General features: G+C 35.9%; 1 protein-coding gene and 1 pseudogene across 1 annotated transcript in view; one reads left to right on the forward strand and one right to left on the reverse strand.

Moving 5' to 3' along the window:
* TEX11 (testis expressed 11) overlaps positions 1-20,584 on the reverse strand; it is a 139,749-nt gene that overhangs the window by 111,184 nt on the left and 7,981 nt on the right. Inside the window, exons 3-6 of the mRNA XM_019747905.3 lie at positions 14,770-14,854; positions 12,211-12,290; positions 2,502-2,582; positions 2,291-2,410 (exon numbers count right to left, since the gene is read on the reverse strand). Coding sequence (XP_019603464.3) covers positions 2,291-2,410; positions 2,502-2,582; positions 12,211-12,290; positions 14,770-14,854 — 366 coding nt within the window. The remainder of the gene's footprint in view (positions 1-2,290; positions 2,411-2,501; positions 2,583-12,210; positions 12,291-14,769; positions 14,855-20,584) is intronic.
* Positions 18,049-18,594, forward strand: LOC109455951 (putative ribosome biogenesis protein RLP24 pseudogene; annotated as a pseudogene).

The raw sequence follows: 20,584 nt of genomic DNA on the forward strand, positions 1-20,584 counted from the left end.
GGGCCTGGGGTGGCACCCAATAATTTGCATTTCTAACAGGTTCCCAGGTGATACACATATTTGTGCTGCTGGTCCAGGGACAATAGTTTGAGAATCACAGCTCTTGAACAATCCTACACGAATAGTTCTGAGTTTTTGATTTCAGGACTCCTACAACTCCTAAAAATTATTGAGGACTCAAAGGGATTTTGTTTATCTAGGTTATAGCTATCAATATTTACCATATTAGAAATTAGAATTACATACACTTTGAATGGCTATTTTACCTACGCATAATTTTGTCTAACAACCTGAGTTGGTAATTTGGAATACATTGGTTGACTAGGTTATGTAGATCCACCAAAGGTTGACACATCCCAGTATAACATGTCTAAAAAAGAAAAATCACATTCGTCCTCACCACTCTTATTCAATATGGTATTAAAAGTCCAAGCTGGCACAATAAGGCTGGAACAGGAAATACAAGGTATACAAATTGTAAAGAAATAAAGCTGTCCCTATCTATGGATGGCAGATAGTCTACACAGACAATTCATAGATCAAAATACTTAATATTCCTGCAATGGAAATAGTCCTCAAATTGACCAGATTCAATGCTATCTCTATGAAAATCCCAGCTGGCTTCTTTACATAAGTGGAAAAGCTTATCCTAAAATACATATGGAAATGCAAGAGACACAGAATAGTCAAAATAATCATGAAAAATAACTAAGTTGGAGGAATCACACTTTCTGATTTCCAAAACTTTACTGCACAGCTACTGTAATCAAGACAGTGTGGTACTGGCATAAGGACAGACATATAGATGAATGGAACAGAATCAAGAGTATAGAAATACACTCCCACATTTATGATCAACTGATTTTTGACAAGGGTGCCGACACCATTCAATGGGGAAAGAACAATCTTTTCAACAAATGATGTTAGGACAAATGGATATCCACATGCAAAAGAATGAAGATGTACACCCACCTCACACCATAACCAAAAATTAATTTGAATCAGATCATAGATATAAGTATTAAACTGTAAAACTCTCTTAGATATGGAGAAACTGGAGCCTTCATGCACTACTGGTGGAAGTCTAAAATGGTACAGCCACTGTGGAAAACGGTCCAGCAGTTTCACAAAAAGTTAAATATAGAGTTACCATTTTATTCAGCAATTCTACTCTGAGCTATATGTCCAAGAGAAATAAAAACATGTACACAAAAACTGTGTACATGAATATTCAAAGTAGAATTATTCATAATAGCCCCAAATTGAAAACAACTCAGATATCCATGAATATATGGATAAACAAATGTAGTCTATCCATACAATGGAATATTTGGCCATAAAAAGGAATGAAGTACTGATACATGCTACTCCATGGATTAACCTTGAAAACATGCTAGTGAAAGAAGCTCATCACACACTAGTATTTATTGTTATGATTTCATTTATACGAAATGTCCATAACAGGTAAACCTATACAGATAGAAAGCAGATTAGTGGTTGACAGGGGTAGGGTCGGGAGGAATGGGGAGTGACTGGTAACAGGTAGGGGGTTTCTTCTTGGGGTGATGAAAATATTTTAAACTTAGATGGTGGCAAAGATTGCACAATTCTTTGAATATACTAAAGCCATTGAACTGTACATTTTACATGTGTGAATTTTATAGTATATGAATTATATCTCAATAAATATGTTAAAAATAGAAATAAGAGGATTATACTAAATGATGTTTAAGGTCTTTCATTTCTAGAATTTCATAATTACAGAACACAAACTCATCACAGCTTACATTTTATCAACTAAAAATGCACACCTAACTGTATAGTGATAAATGGAGGAAACCCAAAAGCCAAACAGAGGTAAAGTACAACTTTGAACACTGATAGCGGCCGACTTTTAGAAAACATCAGCAAAAACTCAGAACAATTGCAAATGAGAAGGCTCATTTCAGGCAAATATTTTAGGCAGACTGTGAATGTAAGCGAGTCACAAACAGAGACAGGTGTTTCAAATAGAGGCTACTGCCATAGATAAATGATAAACATGACATGCAGTGTTAAAATGATATTTAGTTATATATCAGTTTTTCCAACCTCACCCACCCCCACACAGATAATCAATCACTATCAGTAATGCTACCTTCAGATATGAAACGGAGATAAAAAGGGTCAAATAACATCTTCGAAAATGCCAGTGACACCTGACCTTTTTCTAATAGGTTACATCTCATCACTTTTGCATATATACGTACAAAATGCCTTGCTCTAAGGTCCTGGTGACTATGATACCTACCGACTCTGCTTGGTACGAAAGCACTTTGAAAACGTCTCTCTCCACAGCAATCTTCTGCGCAGTCAGGTGGGCCTCAGTGGAGCTCTTCTGCATTATATTGTTATATAATTGTTCCAGACCCTGGAAAATAAAACAACAACACGATAAAATAATAAAAATCACTGCAACTATTACTAATAATTGCCACAACTAAAAATAAGTGGTAACTTACAGCCATGGTAGCTTGAAAAAATTCATCAGCCATCACAGGATTTCCAACATCCACCCATCCTTTTCCTGTTTTCATAGTCATCTGGAAGACAGAAATTAGAAAATAATGTTTTTTTTAACTTCTATTTATTTTTTTAAGTGTGTTTTTTCAGGACCCATCAGCTCTAAGTCAAGTAGTTATCTCAATCTACTTGTGGAGGGCGCAGTTCACAGTGGCCCATGCGGGGATCGAACCGGCAACCTTGATGTTATGAGCATTACGCTCTAGCCAACTGAGCCAACCAGCTGTCCCTAGAAAATAATTTGTTTTAAAAAAATTACACCTCCTCCAAACTGGTTGAGGAGAGTACTAGGGAAAATATCTAACTTTCTCTCCATATTCAGTAGTGTAATCCACAGAAAACAAAAAATGTAACAGCATTTATTACAGTTCTGTGTTTTGCTTTGAACTCTGTAAGAGAAACAGTCTTAAGAAAAGCAAGAATAAAAAATTAATAGACTTGAAAACATCTTCTAAGGAAATATTAAAAGACAACATTGGGATAATTTAGATAGGAAGATAAAGTTTTGAAAAATTAATGCTTCACATACTTGAAGAAATATGTTAAGCCTTAAACTACAAGTCAACACATGTGGGATCTAGTTTTTAATTACATCTCTAATAAAATTTTTATTAATCCAACAAATGTTCATTAAGTATCCTTTATATGCCAGGATCCCTGAAGGAACTCCCAGTATCACAACTGACAGACATCTAAATAAATAGTTGATATGTACTATGCACAAATGCTATAGAAGCAAACAAGGACTGAATCAAGATATAGGCAAGATGGAGGATTGAGCACACACTACAGCCACCCTTTCTACAGTAAATCCCTAGAAATTGTATGGATATATTTACATATATAATTTTACATACTATACATTTTATGATAAATTTTTGTATAGTATATAAACATATTATAAATTTTACTATAAATTTTATATACTACAAATCCCTACGCAGGATATATGTGATATCACATACACATTATAATATGTATATCACATATTTTACATATATGTGTGATTTTTAGGGATTTATATATATTCTCTACAAATAAGGGAAAATGTATACGTATTTTTCTTATTCAATAAGAGTCCTGGAAAATAAGGGGCATTTTCAGTTGACCTGCATGAATGAGAAACTTCTGAAAAATAGACAGCAAATGGGATGAAGCTAAAATTCACTCACATACCAAAATTCACAAAAATGCAAAATGTGGAAATATTCTGGATGTGAACAGTAGGAGTATCAGGCAGCTCAATTCCCCACAAGAGGTATCTTCTCCCTCCTCCCCAGGGGGGAACAGTGAGTACAATCACTAAGCCTGGAGAAAAATAGAGTTCCAGGTGGCTAACAACCCAGGTCAATGCAAAACATCCAGTCCTATCTCTCTCCATCAGTAACGGGATTCAGATTATAGTAACTTGTGTGACACGATATTTGCAGAAAGCTACCAAGGAATTGAGTGAAACCAATACTATGAAAGGACATCATACTCAACAAACAGAAGAATACCTGAGGAAATAAAATTAAGAGAGCAAGCATATGGAAACATAAAGAGACATATCATTATTATCCACAGAATTAAACAGTAGTCACAATCAATAAAATGTTCCTTTTAGTTTTCATTCTTTGAAGTCAACAAAGCCAAAAATGCAAGTGTTAGAGGTGACAAAAGTTGGAAGGTTAAAGGCGAGTAAAAGTAGAGAGAATGGTAAAGGTACTAATACTTCAGAGTGGAAAGTAAAGACACTCTCCACAATTGATGGAAAAGGAAATAAAAACTTAAAATATGTTATTTAAACTTTCAAAAAGTAGCCATCAGATAAATTAAAAATAGTATAATTTAACTAACAAAAACAAAAGGGGAGAGTAAGGGGTAATATAAGAAAATATGAGATAAATCTTCATCTATCATACCACAAAAAAACAGATCATATAAGCTGATGAAACAAGATTTGAGAGTGATTTAAGCACCATGATGACCCCACCTCTTGGGTTCTCCCTTTAAAGTTACAGTAAGTTGGACAACTAAATTCAACAAAGGATTCCCTGCTAAACACACAAACACATCTGAGGGATCCACAGATTGAGATAAGTGCAGGTAGGCAATTCAGAATGAGCAGAGGAGGCAGGATGAGGGGAAGGACAGAGATGGGAGCTGCAGATACAGTCCAGTGCTAACTATGGCCCCAGCTGACATGGTTGTGGAAGTGTTGGGTTGCAGCCTATGCTGAGAATCACAAAGGTCCATAATGGCAGAACTAGAACCCAGCCTCAGTGGCCAGCACCTCCTGCAGCTAAACCCAGTAACGGGGCAGAGAAGCAGCACAGAGGTGTAGTGGCCACGATCTAGCAGCCACCCATTACCAGGGAAAAAAACAAAGCTGCAAAAATTCAAGACCTGAAAAACTCAATAAATGAGATGAAGAATTAATTAGAGAGCAAGAGAAATACAGAAGACCAGATGAAAGAGAGAATCAGTGATCTTGAAGACAGAAATAACTGAGGTGGAAGAAGAGCGAACTGAAACTTTTTTCAAAAAATGGAAGAACTCTCTGAGAACTATCTGACTCCATTAGAAAGAGAAATATAAGAATAATGAGTATGACAGAGGAGAAGAGAAGAGAAGCAGAAGGAGAATGAGAAGAAGAAGTGAACTGACAGCCTATTCAAACTAATCAATGAGAACTTCCCAAACCTAGAGAAAGAAATGAACCCTCAAATTCAAGAGGCTAACAGAATACCTAATTGTCGCAATGCAAAAGGACCTTCTCCAAGACACATTATATTAAAACTGTCAAAAGTAAATGACAAAGAAAGACGTCTCAAGGCACCAAAGGAAAAAAATTTGTAACCTATCAAAGAAATCCCGTTAGTTTATCATTGTATTTTTCAGCAGAAACTTTACAAGCTAGGAGAAAGTAGAATCAAATATTCAAATTACTGAAAGAGAAAAATCACCAGCCAAGAATAGTATGTCCAGCAAAGTTATCCTTTAGACATGAAACGGAAATAAAGGCTTTTCCAGATAATCAAAAGCTGAGGGAATTTACAAGACCCGCATTACAAGAAATGTTGAACGGAGCTCTTCTACTTGAAACAAAAATATAAAAGGATATAAAACTGTGAGTGAGATGACAGACAAAAGCAGGAAACAACAACTTTATTTCAGAATAGGGTATTAAACACTTAATTAAAACATAAAAGTTAAAGGGGGGAAAGCATTTTTAAAAAGATTACAGCTTCTGCAATTTGGAAACAAACACATAGCATAATAAGGGATAACTTATGACAACAAAAACATAAAAGGGGAGAGGGAAAAGGACTGAACTTGTACAGGTGAATGAAGTTAAGATGCAAACATCAGAAAAAGGACTATAGTAGGTATGAAACCTTTTTATATAAACCGGATGATAACCACAAAACAAAAATCTAGAACTGAGACAGATAATGAGGAAAGAGGAAACAGAAGAAAAAAATCATAGAAAACCACCAAACTAAAATAGCAGACAGATGGAAGGAGAACTGACTCTGGGTGGTAAACACACAATGTGATATATAGATGATTTATTACAGAATTGTACACTTGAAACCTATGTAACTTTATTAAACATTGTCACACCAATAAACTTTAATTTTAAAATAATGTTTAAAAAAATGAAAAAGAAAAATTTAGCAGGCAGAAACACAAGGGAAAAGTAACATTGGAGATACAGAACAACCAGAAAACAAAAGGTAAAATGTCTGTAGTAAGTACTCATATAACAATAATCACCCTAAATGTAACTGGAATGAACGTACCAATCAAAAGGCACAGAGTAGTGGGATAGGTTAAAAAAACAGACCTTACTATATAAAAAACAGACCTTACTATATGTGGCCTTCAGGATGTGCATGTCAGCTACAAAGACAAATATAGGCTCAAAGTGAAGGGGTGGAAGATGATACTCCAATCAAATGGCATCGAGAGAAAAGTGAGTATAGCTGTACTTGTATCAGACAAAATAGAGATCAAGATAAAAAAGGTAACAAGAGACAAAGGTGGACATTTTATAATGATAGGACAATTCATCAAGAAGACGATATATATACATATATATGTATGTAAATGTATATGTATGTATATATACAGAGGGTGCCAAAAAATGTATACACATTTTAAGAAAGGAAAACTGTATTAAATTGTAATTCTCAATATATACCAATAACAAAAGGTGAATACAAGTCACGTTTGATGTCTACAATTACAAGAGGTGCTCAAAGTTGTTACCATCAGTGTCCACACTTCTGATTATAACCAACTACGGCTTGAGCAACGTTGACCAAAGTGTCCCCTTGTATACATTTTTTTGGCACCCTCAGAATATATGAACCCAACCTGGAAGCAATATATATAAAGCAATTACTAACAGACCTAAATGAAGAAGCTGAGAAAAATACAGTTATAGTAGGGGACCTGACTACCCCATAGATCATCGAAACAGAAAGTCATTTTAAAAGATATTAGCCTTAAATGACACATTAGACCACATGGGTATATGCTATATTTATATAGCTCTCCAACCCAAAATGACAGAATACACCTTCTTCTCAAGTGCCCAAGAAACACTCTCAAGGATGGACCACATTTTAGGGCACAAAACTAGTCTCAAAAAATTTAAGAAGACTGAAATCATACCAAGTATATTTTCCAACCACAACAGTATGAAACTGGAAATTAATTATAAGAAGAAAGCTGGAAAAACAACAGATATGTGGAGTTAAACAACATGCTACTGAACAACTATTGTGTCAAATAAGAAATGAAAGGGATCAATCAAAAGATAGACAAATGAAAATGAAAATACAACATATCAAAATTTGGGGGATGCAACAAAAGCTGTATTAAGAGGAAAGTTTATAGCATTAAAGGTCTACCTCAAGCAACAATAAAAATATTACATAATCAATCTAATATCACACCTTAAAAAACTAGAAAAAGAATGAACAAAGCCCAAAGTCAGTAGAAGTAAGGAAATAATAAAATTAGAGCAGAATGAAATGAAGAACAAAAAGATAATGGAAAAAGTTAATGAAACAAAGAGCTGGTTCTTTGAAAAGATAACTAAATTGAGAAACCTCTGGCTAGACGCACTAAAGAAAAAAAATGACAAGACTCAAATAAATAAAATCAGAAATAAAGGAGAAGTTACAATAGACAGCACAGAAATACAAAGGATTACACAAAAATCCTATGAAAGGCAATATGCTACCAAATTCAATAACCTATAAGAAATGGACAACTACTTAGAAATGTATAACCTTCCTAGACTGAATCATGAAGAAGTATAACAGAAAATCTAAATAGACCAATTAATAGTAATGAAATTGAAACAGTAATCAAAAACCTCCCCAAATAAACAAAAGTCCAAGACCAGATGGCTTCATTAGTGAATTCTACCAAACAGTCAAAGAAGATTTAATACCTATCCTTCTCAAAGTCTTTTAAACATTGAAGAGACAATACTTCCTAATTCATTTTACAAGGCTGACATTACCTTGATATCAAAACCAGGCAAGAACAACACATACAAAAAATTACAGGTCAGTGTCTCTGATAAATATAGATGCAAAAATCCTGTACAAAATGCTAGTAAATCAAACACAACAATACGTTAAGAAAATAATATATCACGATAAAGTGGAGTTCATCCCAGGGGCATAAAGATGGTTCAACATATGCAAATCGATCAATGTTATACACCACATTAACATATAAAAGATAAAAATCATATGATCATATCAATAGATGCAGAAAAAGGATATTATATATTTGGCAATATACAATACCCTTTCATGATAAAAAACATTCAACAAATTGGGTATAGAAGGAACATACCTCAACATAACAAAGGTTGCATATGACAAACCCTCAGCTAAAACCATACTCAATGGTAAAAATCTGAAAGTTTTTCCCCTAAGATCAGGAATGAATCAAGGATGTCTACTCTTGCCACTGTTACTCACACAGAACTGGAAGTTCTATCCAGAGGAACAGGCAGGAGAAAGAAATAAAAGGCTTTCAGATTGGGAAGGAAGAAGTAAAACTGTCACTATTTGCAGATGACATGATTCTATATATAGAGAATCCTAAAGACTCCACCAAAAGACTATTAGAAATAATAAACAAATACAGTAAAGCTGCAGGATACAAATTCAATATACAAAAATCCATTGGGCTCTTATATACTAACAATGAAATATCATTAAAACGAAATTTAAAAACCAGAAAAAGAAATCCAATTTAAAATTGCAACAAAAAGAATGAAATACCTAGGAATAAACTTAAAGGATGTGGAGGACCTATACACTGAAAACTACAAGACATTACTGAAAGAAATTGAAGACTCAAAGAAATGGAAAGATATTCTGTGTTCATGGATTGAAAGAATTAACATTGTTGAAATGGTCATATTACCTAAAGTAATATACAGATTTAATGCAATCCCCATCGAAATCCCAATGGCATTTTTCACAGAAATATAAATAGAACCAAAAAAAAATCCTCAAATTTGTATGGGACCACAGAAGACCCCAAATAGCCAAAATAATCTCAAGAAAAAAAGAACAAAAACTAGAGGTACCTGACTTCAAACTATACTACAAAACTATAATAATCAGAACAATATAATATTGGCAGAAAAACGGACACACAGACCAATGGAACAGAATTAAGATCCCAGAAATAAACCCACATAAATATAGACAACTAATTTTCGACAAAGGAGCCAAAAATGTACAATAGAGAAAGGAAAGCCTTTTCAATAAATGGTGCTAGGAAAATTGGAAAGCCACATGCAAAAGAAAGAAACTAGACTGCTCTGTCGCCGTGTACCAAAATTAATTCAAAATGGATTAAAGACCTAAACATAAGACCTGAAACAATAAAATACATAGAACATAGGTACCAAATTTATGGACCTTGGTCTTAGAGATGATTTTAACAATTTGACACCAAAGGCAAGGGAAGTAAGAGCAAAAATAGATGAACAGGACTACATCAAAGTAAAATCTCCTGCACTAAAAAGGAACCATCAACAAAACAAAAAGGCAACCAAATGAGTGGGAAAAGATATTTGCAAATAATATTTCCAATAAAGGGCTAATATTCAAAATATATAAAGAACTCATACAACTCAGCAACAAAAGAACAAACAATCCAATTAAAAAACGGGCAGAGGACCTGAAGAGACATTTCTCCCAAGACGACATACAAATGGCCAACAGATACATGAAAAGATGCTCAACTTCAGTATCTATTAGGGAAATGCAAATAAAAACCACAATGAGATACCACCTCACACCTGTCAGAATGGCTTTCATCAACAAGACAAGTAATAACAAGTGTTGGAGAGGCTGTGGAGAAAAAGGAACCCTCATACACTGTTGGTGGGAATGCAGACTGGTGCAGCCGCTATGGAAGGCAGTGTGGAGGTTCCTCAAAAAATTACAAATAGAATTGCCATATGACCCAGCAATCCCTCTCCTGGGTATCTACCCCAAAAATCTGAAAATGTTTATACATAAAGACACGTGTGCTCCAATGTTCATTGCAGCTTTGTTTACGGTGGCTAAGACATGGAAACAACCAAAATGTCCTTCGATAGATGAATGGATGAAGAAGTTGTGGTATATATACACAATGGAATACTTCTCTGCCATAAGAAAGGATGAAATACTGCCATTTGCGACAACATGGATGGATCTTGAGATTATCATGCTAAGTGAAATATGTCAGACAGAAAAGGACAAGAATCATATGATTTCACTCATATGTGGGATATAAACAAAAAGCAACAAACGAGCAAACAAACAAACTCATGCACACATGCAATTTGGTGGTTACCAAAGGGGAAGGGAGGTGAGGGGAGGATGAAGAGGACAATGGAGGCCAAATAATATGGTGACAGAAGATTAGAGTGGGTGTTGAGCACACAATGGATATACAAATGATGTATTATAAAATTTTACACCTGAAAGTTATATAATGTTATTAACCATTGTTACCCCAATACATTCAATTTAAAAAACAACAACATTTAATTATGATGGTCTAAATTGTGCCCCCTCAAAATTCCTATGTTGAAGTTCTAACTCCCAGGACCCCAGAACGTGACTGTATTTGGAGATGGGCCTTTAACAGGGTGATGGAGTTAAAATGCGTACAGTAGGGTGGGCCCTAATCCAGCCAGACTGGTGTTTTTATAAGAGGAAATGTGGACACACAAATGGACGCCAGGGATGTACACACACAGCAGAAAGGCCATACAAAGACAAGGCGAGAAGACTGCCATCTGCAAGGCAAGGAGAGAGGCCTCAGAAGAAACCAACCCTGCCAGCACCTTGATCTTGGACTTCTAATTTCCAGAACTGTGAGAAAATAAATTTGTGTTGTTTCGGCCACCCAGTCTGTAGTATTTTGTTATGGCAGCTCTAGCAAACTAAAACAGTAATACAAGCATACATATGATTAAGATAGATGGAGATAACCAGGAGAAATGAAAGCAGAAATGGTTACAAGTAACAACCTTAAAATGGGAAAAGACATACGCATGAGGCACTTTGTTACAGCACACAAATGGCCATCGAAGAGGGCTGGTTGAATATAATAAGGTACATGCACCAATTAAACATTAGGTGACTGTCAAAAATGAGGACTGTCTTTTTGTACTGCCATGGAGTAATCACTAGAATGTAATGTTTAAAGAAAAGTGTATATATGGAATGCTATCATTTATCTAAGAACCTTGGGGCTTGGGAGATATGAATACATACCTGTTTGCTTATATTTAAAAACCAAAAGGAAATAACTATACATGGTGTCAGGGGGCTGCACCTATTGGGGGGATCTCTTCGTAAGTTATATAAATATCTAACCACTATGCTGTTTACCTCAAATTAATAGAATATTGAATGTGAACAATAATTGAAAATTAAAAATTAAAAATAGGATAAACAATAAAATAAAATAGTTAACTACAGGGACAGGGAGAGAACAGCGTGGAGAAGACAGAGATAGAAGCTAGACTTATCTGAATATACTTTCTTGACTAGATTTGACTTCAAAACCATGGAAATAGTTTACATAATTACAGAACAAAATTCAATCAACATGGGGGGAAAGCAATTGCTAGAAATCAAAAGCAAATAAAAGAAATTGAACTTAACTATATATCAAGTCGATGGCTTAATCACAGAGAAAGAAATTATTTCAAGTAATTTTAAAACAATATTTTAATAATACTAAAACAATCTTTTGACTGTAAATCCCTAGTGGGATATAGTCTAAGAATAAAAGAGCAAAAAATTCTTAAACTGTTTTTGAAATCATTTTTCCAGGGTAAGGAGGGATGGAGCAGAGAACTATTACCTTTTATTACTTTCATTACTTTTCATAAATCCTGAATTATAAGTTCAATATTTAGTCCACTGAATCACTGTAATGACAACTATAATACTGCTGAGACCTTTCACTGTAACAGATATAATCATCATAAAAGAAACCGGGATAGCACTAAAGGATACAGACTCCCTCCAGGTTTACACCAACTCCAAGCACCTTCAGAGGACTAACCACTAGCTCACTGCAGCGGCACGTTCTCGTCACTTAATCAGGACTTACCAAAATCTGTCTTCGAAGAGCTTCTTCGGAAGCAGCTGAACCTTCACACATCGACATCAACCTGCAAGCAACATGCCGTACTGCAAAACAGTAATTAGATCATGAACACAAAACATTCATTCTCCTTTCCTATACACCTATAAAGAGAAAAGAGCAGTGAAGTGAAACAAGTTTTGCTGCTAAAAATACGAGTTTTAAAGGCTTTAAAAAACACCAATTATCCAAAATAAATGACCTGAGATTTATCAAATGAGTCATTTGCTTAATGCTCCAGTCAGACAGATATTTGATTTTCAAATTTTAATTTCTGCAGCTCTTGAGCCCCAAAGACTCACTGAAGACACCTGATGCCATGTGATGCTCTTGTATGAACCTGGCAGCAAAATAATTCTAAGTGAATTGAAATCTAAAGCTATTCAACATCTGATGAAATTTCTGAACATCATGAGTTTTAGACTATTCTCCTAAATTGAAACTTTCTAAATACATGCTATGCTGTAGATGACGTAAAAGTTCTTCAAGTATAACTTAGAAAATACAGATGTCTTCATGATACGGTTCAGTTCCCCTAAAAATAGAAAAGTCTGAATAACTACAACCTTTGTGTAGTTTCTTTGATCATAAAACATATCCAATTTTTTTAAAAGTTAAGCTCACATATAACTGAACTAGTTACCTTGATGTGAGATCTCAGCAGCCATTACTAACACTTACGCCAATACCATTTTTAATGAATATTCGTTTGAAAAAAGATTTGCCCAGCTGAAATTACAGGGCAACTGAAGGAGTCAGATTTTTATTAGCCATCATGAAATGTAAAATCTATTCATCCCTTACCAAAGGTGATTTGTCTCTGGAAAAAACTTTCAGTAAAACAACTTGCAATCGTGTATTTACATTGTCTTGCATTTCCAGTTTCTAAAAGTTTATTTTTCCAAAGTTTACTTCTACTTCAGTATTCTCAAAGACACTGATAGCTCAATTATTTCCCCTCCCCAAAGATATCTTCAGCACCTCCCTCTCAATTTACTGCTCTCCTTACACCTTCAAACACATCCATCTCCCTCCCTTGGAAAAAAAATCAACCCCACTGTTTCAAGCCTCCATCTCGTTTCTCCTCTTCGTTTCCTTGCCTAACTTCATGAATTCAATGGTCCATCTCCATCCCAGTCCTGCTACTCACTCATCCCCATAAGCCCCTGCCATATTGTTGTATCCTTACCACTTTACTAAAATTGCACTACCAAGGCTCACCTTCCCTGACTTCAAAGCAACATTTCACAATGATCATAATAACTTTTTTGGAAAACACTACTTCCTTGGCTCCCCCCATCCTGGTTCAGCTTTGAGCAGTGTCCCGCTGTGGGAAATGTCTGCGTCTAAGAACTTTGCTCCCATCCCCACGTTCTTGATCCAGCTGTTTATAGTTATCACCAACAAGCTTTCAGGCCAAAGGCAGCAGAGGGCGAGACAGAATGCTACTCCAGTACCAAGATGTTTCCTCTGCGGCTGCTGCTCTGCCCTTGTCTCCTCAGCAGCCTTTTCTGGGCCCTTCTATGTTATAAACATCTTGGTTAGACGCCTGCTGATTGACTCCTTACACCTGCCTTACTCTGCTCCATCAGTGCCCACAGCTTGATCCTTGAACTGACTTTAGACAACACACAGTGTTGTATCCTCTGGCATTTGTGAATTGTTTTCCTTGTTCATTTAGCTTTAACCCATTCCTTCCCTGATTCTCAAGCATAATGTTGCCTGGAATTTTTTATCCTGGAGTCTAACAGGCAAAATTCATTCATCCTTACAAAGCCAAGCAGTCCAGAGAGTCACCTTTTGATTTGTTGCCTCAATGTATCCTTTATAATTGAGCAACGTAATTTCCAAAATTGCATTCACTGTCACCATCCTTGCTGGAAATCAGTAACTGTGACCACACTAGACCATGACCATTTAGCTAAAGCACTGGAACTTTGCCAATGAACCACATTTAATGTAGCCAAGCAGATGAGTTTGGTTTGGGGCTTTTGTTTTGTTATTCTTATTTGCTCTCACAGGTTAAAAAAAAAAAATTTCTCAGTAACTCAGTCCAGTGTTCATCAACCAACTTCATGAGGAAACTATTCTTTACAGATTTTTAAATCTAAATCCCTCACGTAGCAACATTTTTCATTCTATTATTAATGGAGAGAGGAAACTACTACATAGTTGACGGTCCCTCAGAATCCAGACCTTCTCTTCTCTGGGGAAGATAATCTGTGTCCTTTAACATTTCCTCAAGTTCTCATTTCCCCATCCTTTAATTATCTTTGTTGTTCACCAGCAGCCTATTTCTTGCAGTGATGCTTTTAAACTTTTATTAACATGGAGCTAATTTCTGAAAAATCAGTTAAAACTGAAGGAAGCTGTGTGCTTGAGAAACCACTAATTATGGGTTGTTTCCCTTACTCTTAACAAATTTCTATGTGAGAACTGGTCAAAATATCATTTAAACTGCAAGAACACAATCTGATATATAGTAAGACTACTTCTCACAATATGAATCACAAAATATATACGTACATTTAGCTTTGTCATCGACAGTTATAACCAAACCTACTCTCTTGGTAACTGCCCAATTCCACAGGTTCACTGCCATTTCTTCAACCTGGACAAGAGAAACAGTTTCTTAGCCAGTTAAAACACTGTCCACCTCCAAAGATACATTCTTTCTTGCATGTTTTATGCTTAGTGACTATTGTGGGTCATTTACAGTTCCTCCATAATCTAATCACATTCCCCCTTTCCTCCCCTAAACTTCCCCACTATTGAGTGATGATCTCACTGTCCCATGAACACAACGTGTTCACTCCTATCTGTGCACCTTTCTTCATACTGGTGGCTTCACCTGGTTCACCTCCCCCATTCTCTTTATGTAACTCAAATCCAGTTCAGTCTTACCGGGAACACCATGGGGTTTTCAGCAACCACTACAGTCTACACTGTAGCTATTCCTTGAATTCTTATAGTCATTAAGTTTCACATAATTGGAGCACATGGTTTGGTGGTTGCCAGAGGGTAAGGGGGGTGGGGGGTGGGAGATGAGGGTAAGGGGGATCGAATATATGGTGATGGAAGGAGAACTGACTCTGAGTGATGAACACACAATGGGATTTATAGATGATGTAATACAGAATTGTACACCTGAAATCTATGTAATTTTACTAACAATTGTCACCCCAATAAATTTAATTTAAAAAAAAAGTTTCACATAATTGAACAAGCAATTATGCTACTTTGTATCATTTATTCTTTAACTGTTGAGTTATACTCTTATTTCCCAACTAGGCTCCTTGATATCAAAGCTGATGTCTCATACAACTTATGCAGCACTTATTGTACCTGCCAAAGCACTAAATAAAGAATACATACTCAAATAATAAAATTTATTTTCTTATGTTTTGCTCAAGAGACGAGGGGGCAAAGTGTCTAGCAGCTTCTTTTGGGATTTATCTTTTTACCATGTGGAACCTAGTCAGCTGGACGCAAAAATAAATCAAGCTCAAAGCCTCTCAAGGATAAAATGAAGACACACAAAAAATGTGTAATTTGGGACAAGTTGGTTTCTGGCAAGAGACCTCTGAAGAAAATAATTCGTCCCGGGTAGTACTATTGCCTGAGACCAATATGGCATAGCTGTGGCCAAAATCTCCCAGGGTGCTATGGTGACTATAATAGAAGCTATATACCATTATCTGACAATAAACATATTGGTAGTAATATGACTAACAGGAGTACTAACTGGATAAACCAAAAAAAAAAAAAAAAAACATACTTTATATACAATAAAGGTACACAATTGTATTTTAGTTTTAATTATTTTCTCTAGTGTCACTTTTCTCACAGTTCCACATTTTTCTGATGAGCTTCCCTTTAAACAGATTAGTTAGCATTGCTGTCATTTCACTAACTATTCTGGGGCTAATTCTAATGCTCATCTCCATCTCTCTCACAGTATCCCCATGCCACAGTCAACCGAATGATGACTTTCACATCAAGTACTATTTGATGTGTTTCATCAAAAACACATGGAGTTTGGGGAGGCCGGTTAGCTCAGTTGGTTAGAGCGTGGTGCTAATAACACCAAGGTTGCTGGTTCGATCCCCACAAGGGTCACTGTGAGCTGCGCCCTCCTTAAAAAAAAAAAAAAAACCACACACACGGACTTTGATTCCAAATTTCCCAGAGGAACAAATGGTATTTAGGGGGGAAAAGAAACATCCACAGTAAAACAGCATAAAGAAGCTGCCATTTTTGGTATTTCAGAAAGCAATTTGACAATATGTAAAAAAAAAACAGCCAAAAAATGTTTGTATCTTTTGATAGAGTAATTGCTTTTCTGAGACTATCCTACAGACACAATCCAAAATGTTCGGGGGGTAATATTTGCACTTAATAGTGTTCCTCCTATCATTTACAATAGTGTAAAGTTAGGAACAATATAAATATGCAATAACAAAGAAATACATAGATGAATTATGAAAAATCCACTACATGGAATATTATTCAGCCATTAAAAATAGTGGTCATGCAACCTGGAAGAAATGCATACATTCCTAGAAACATACAATCTCCCAAGGCTGAATCAGGAAGAAACAGAAAATCTGAACAGACCAATAACCACTCATGAAATCAAATCAGTAATCAAAAGCCTCCCAACACAAAAGCCCTGGACTAGCTGGCTTCACAGGTGAATTTTACCAAACATTCATGTAAGAATTAATACCTATCCCCAAACTATTCAAAAAAGTTAAAGAGGAAGGAATGCTCCCAAACTCATTTTACAAGGCCGGCATTACTCTGATAACAAAACCAGACAAAAACATTACAAAAAAGCAAATTAAACGTCAATATGCCTGCTGAATACAGAGGCAAAAATCCTCAACAAAATTAGCCAACCAAATTCAGCATTACATTGAAAAGATCATACACCATGAATAAGTGGGATTTATTCCTATGATGCAAGGCTGGTTCAACATTCACAAATCAATTAATGTGATACATCGTATAAACAAAATGGAAGGATAAAAATCATATGATCATATCATCGGATACAGAAAAAGCACTTGACAAAATCCAGCATCCATTTATGACAAAAATTCTCAGCAAACTGGGAGTGAAGGGAACATACCTCAACATAATAAAAGCCGTATATGACAAACCCACAGCTAACCTCATACTGAGTGGTGAAAAGCTGCAAGCATTTCTTCTAGATCACAAACAAGACAAGGATGCCCATTCTTGCAACTTTTATTCAACACAGTACTGGAAGTCCTAACAACAACAATCAGACAAGAAAAAATTTTTAAAAAGGCATCTGTCACACAGTCTCAGCTCCCGCTCCCCGCACAAGAACGCAGGACATGGTGAGGCCAAAAAGGAACACCCACGGAGCCACAGATAGGGGAGTCATACCACTATAGTCTCGCTGGTGGCTGGGCTGGAGACACAGAAAGCAGGAGCCACACAATATGCTGTCCACTTCTCTGCCAACCAACCCACCAACCCCCTAGTGTAGCCACGGCAGTTATATTAGTGGCTAATGGCTAACCGGTAACAGCTGATGGCCAACCAGTCACAGCTGATGGCCATATACTACCCAAGCTAGCACCTTTCCACGTGAGGCCGAGAGCCTGGAAACTGCTCTCTGGGACCCTGTCCCCACAGCATCCAAATTGGAAAGGAAGAAGTAAAACTCATTATTTGCAGATGACATGATACTACATCTAGAGAACCCTAAAGAGGCCACAGAAAAGCTTTCAAACTCAGCGTCTGGATGGTGGATCCCCATGCGTGTTCAACATGCATATCGAGAAGTGTTACTTCTGTTAGGGGCCCATATACCCCAGCCATAGTGTCATGTTCATCCACAACAACTGCAAGGTGTTCGGATTCTGTAAATCCAAGTGTCATAGAAACTTTAAAAAGAAGCACAATTCTCGCAAGGTCAGGTAGACAAAAGCATTCCATAAAGCGGCTGGTAAAGAGCTTACAGTGGATAATTTATTTGAGTTTGAAAAACGTAGAAATGAACCTGTCAAGTACCAGCAAGAGCTGTGGAAAAAAAAATCTATCGATGCAATGAAGAGAGTCGAAGAGATCAAACAGAAACGTCAAGCTAAATGTATAATAAACAGGTTGAAGAAAAATAAAATACTACAGAAAGTTCAGGACATCAAAAAAGTCAAGCAAACCATTCATCTCATCCGGGCCCCTTTTGCATGCAAAGGAACGCAGCTGGAAAACAAAACGGTACAGAAATTACAACAGGATGTGGACATGGAAGTTGTTTCTGAAAATCTTACTACTGTCTGTAAACATTTCTATGCATTGGAAAATCTCTCTTAGAACTTCTAAATTATTGATTTTTCATTTAAGGTGACTCAAATGAAAAGATAATTAAAAATACATCTCTTCTATTAATACATTGCTATCTACAAAACATCACATATCATGGATGATAGATTGCATCTCAATGTGAAACATTCACTGATGCCCTTAGGTAAATCATAAAAATTCTATAAATACAGAAGTGATTGTGGACATAAAATAGTCATGCCACTTGCATAATGGCACTAAGCAGGATTTATGCAATAACTAATGACAAAAATTCATGGCCAGTGATACATAAAATAAAATTATCTTTGCACTATAAAAAGAATCCACAAAAAACTATTAGAACTAATAAATGAATCAGTAAAGTAACAGGACACAAAATTAATATTCAGAAATGGATGACATTTTTATACAACAATAATGACCTCACAGAAAGAGGAATTAAAAAAGCTATCCCATTTATAACTGCATCAAAAAGGATAAAATACCTAGGAATAAATTTAACCAAGGAGTTAAAAGACCTATACTCAGAAAACTATCACACTAAAGAAAGAAACTGAAGAAGATACAAATACATAGAAGCATATACCGGGCTTACGGAGAGGAAAAATTAACATCAATACAATGTTCATACTACCCAAAGCAATCTACAGATTCAGTGCAATCCCTATCAAAACACCAATGACATTTTTCACAGAACTACAACAAATAATCCTAAAGTTTATATGGAACTACAAAAGGCCCCAAAGTTGGAGGTATCACATTACTAGATATCAAACGTATACTGCAAGGCTACAGTAATCGAACAGCATGGTACTGGCATAAAAACAGACACATAGATCAGTGTAACAGAATAGAGAGCCCAGAAATGAACCCACACCTATATGGTCATTTAATCTATGACAAAGGAGGCAAGAACATACAATGGGGTAATGACAGTCTCTTCAATAAATGGCATTGGGATGACTGGACAGATACATGCAAAAAACAAAACGAGACCACTTTCTTACACCATATACAAAAATAAACTCAAAATGGATTAAAGACTTAAAACCATAAAACTCCTAGAAGAAAACATAGACAATAAATTCTGACATTGCTCTTAGTAATATTTTTTCTAATGTATCTCCTCGGGCAAGGAAAACAAAACAAAACAAAAAAATAAACAAATGGGACTACATCAAACTAAAAAGTTTCTGCACAGCAAAGGAAACCATCAACAAAATGAAAAGACAGCCTAATGAATGGGAGAAGATGTTTCCCAATGATACATCTGATAAGGGGTTAATATCCAATATTAATAGAGCTCATACAACTCAACACCAAAAAAACAAACAGTCCAATGAAAAAATGGGCAGAGGGCTTGAACAGACATTTGTCCAAAGAGGACAGAGACCGTGTTTCCCCAAAAATAAGACCTAGCCAGACAATCAGCTCTAATGCGTCTTTTGGAGCAAAAATTAATGTAAGACACAGTCTTATTTTACTATAAGACTGGGATTTATAATATAATTATAATATAACATAATGTAATAAATATAATACCAGGTCTTATTTTACTATAAGATGGGGTCTTATATAATGTAATATAATATGATATGATATATGATATATGACATGACATGACATGACATGACATGACATGACATGACATGACATGACACCGGGTCTTATATTAATTTTTGTTCCAAAAGATGCATTAGAGCTGATTGTCCAGCTAGGTCTTATTTTCGGGGAAACACGGCAGATGGTCAATAGACATGAAAACATGCTCAACATCACTAATCATCAGAGAAATGCAAATTAAAACCACAATGAGGGCGGCTGGATGGCTCAATTGGTTAGAGCACGAGCTCTGAACAGCAGGGTTGCCGGTTCGATTCCCACATGGGCCAGTGAGCTGTGCGCTCCACAACTAGATTGAAGGACGACTGATGGGTCCTGGAAAAATACTGTTCCCCAATATTCCCCAATAAAAATTTAAAAAAAAACACAACCACAA

The sequence above is a fragment of the Rhinolophus sinicus genome, chromosome 18, assembly GCF_057876585.1.
Source record: "Rhinolophus sinicus isolate RSI-liver-muscle chromosome 18, RSI-T2T, whole genome shotgun sequence".
Lineage (NCBI taxonomy): Eukaryota > Metazoa > Chordata > Mammalia > Chiroptera > Rhinolophidae > Rhinolophus > Rhinolophus sinicus.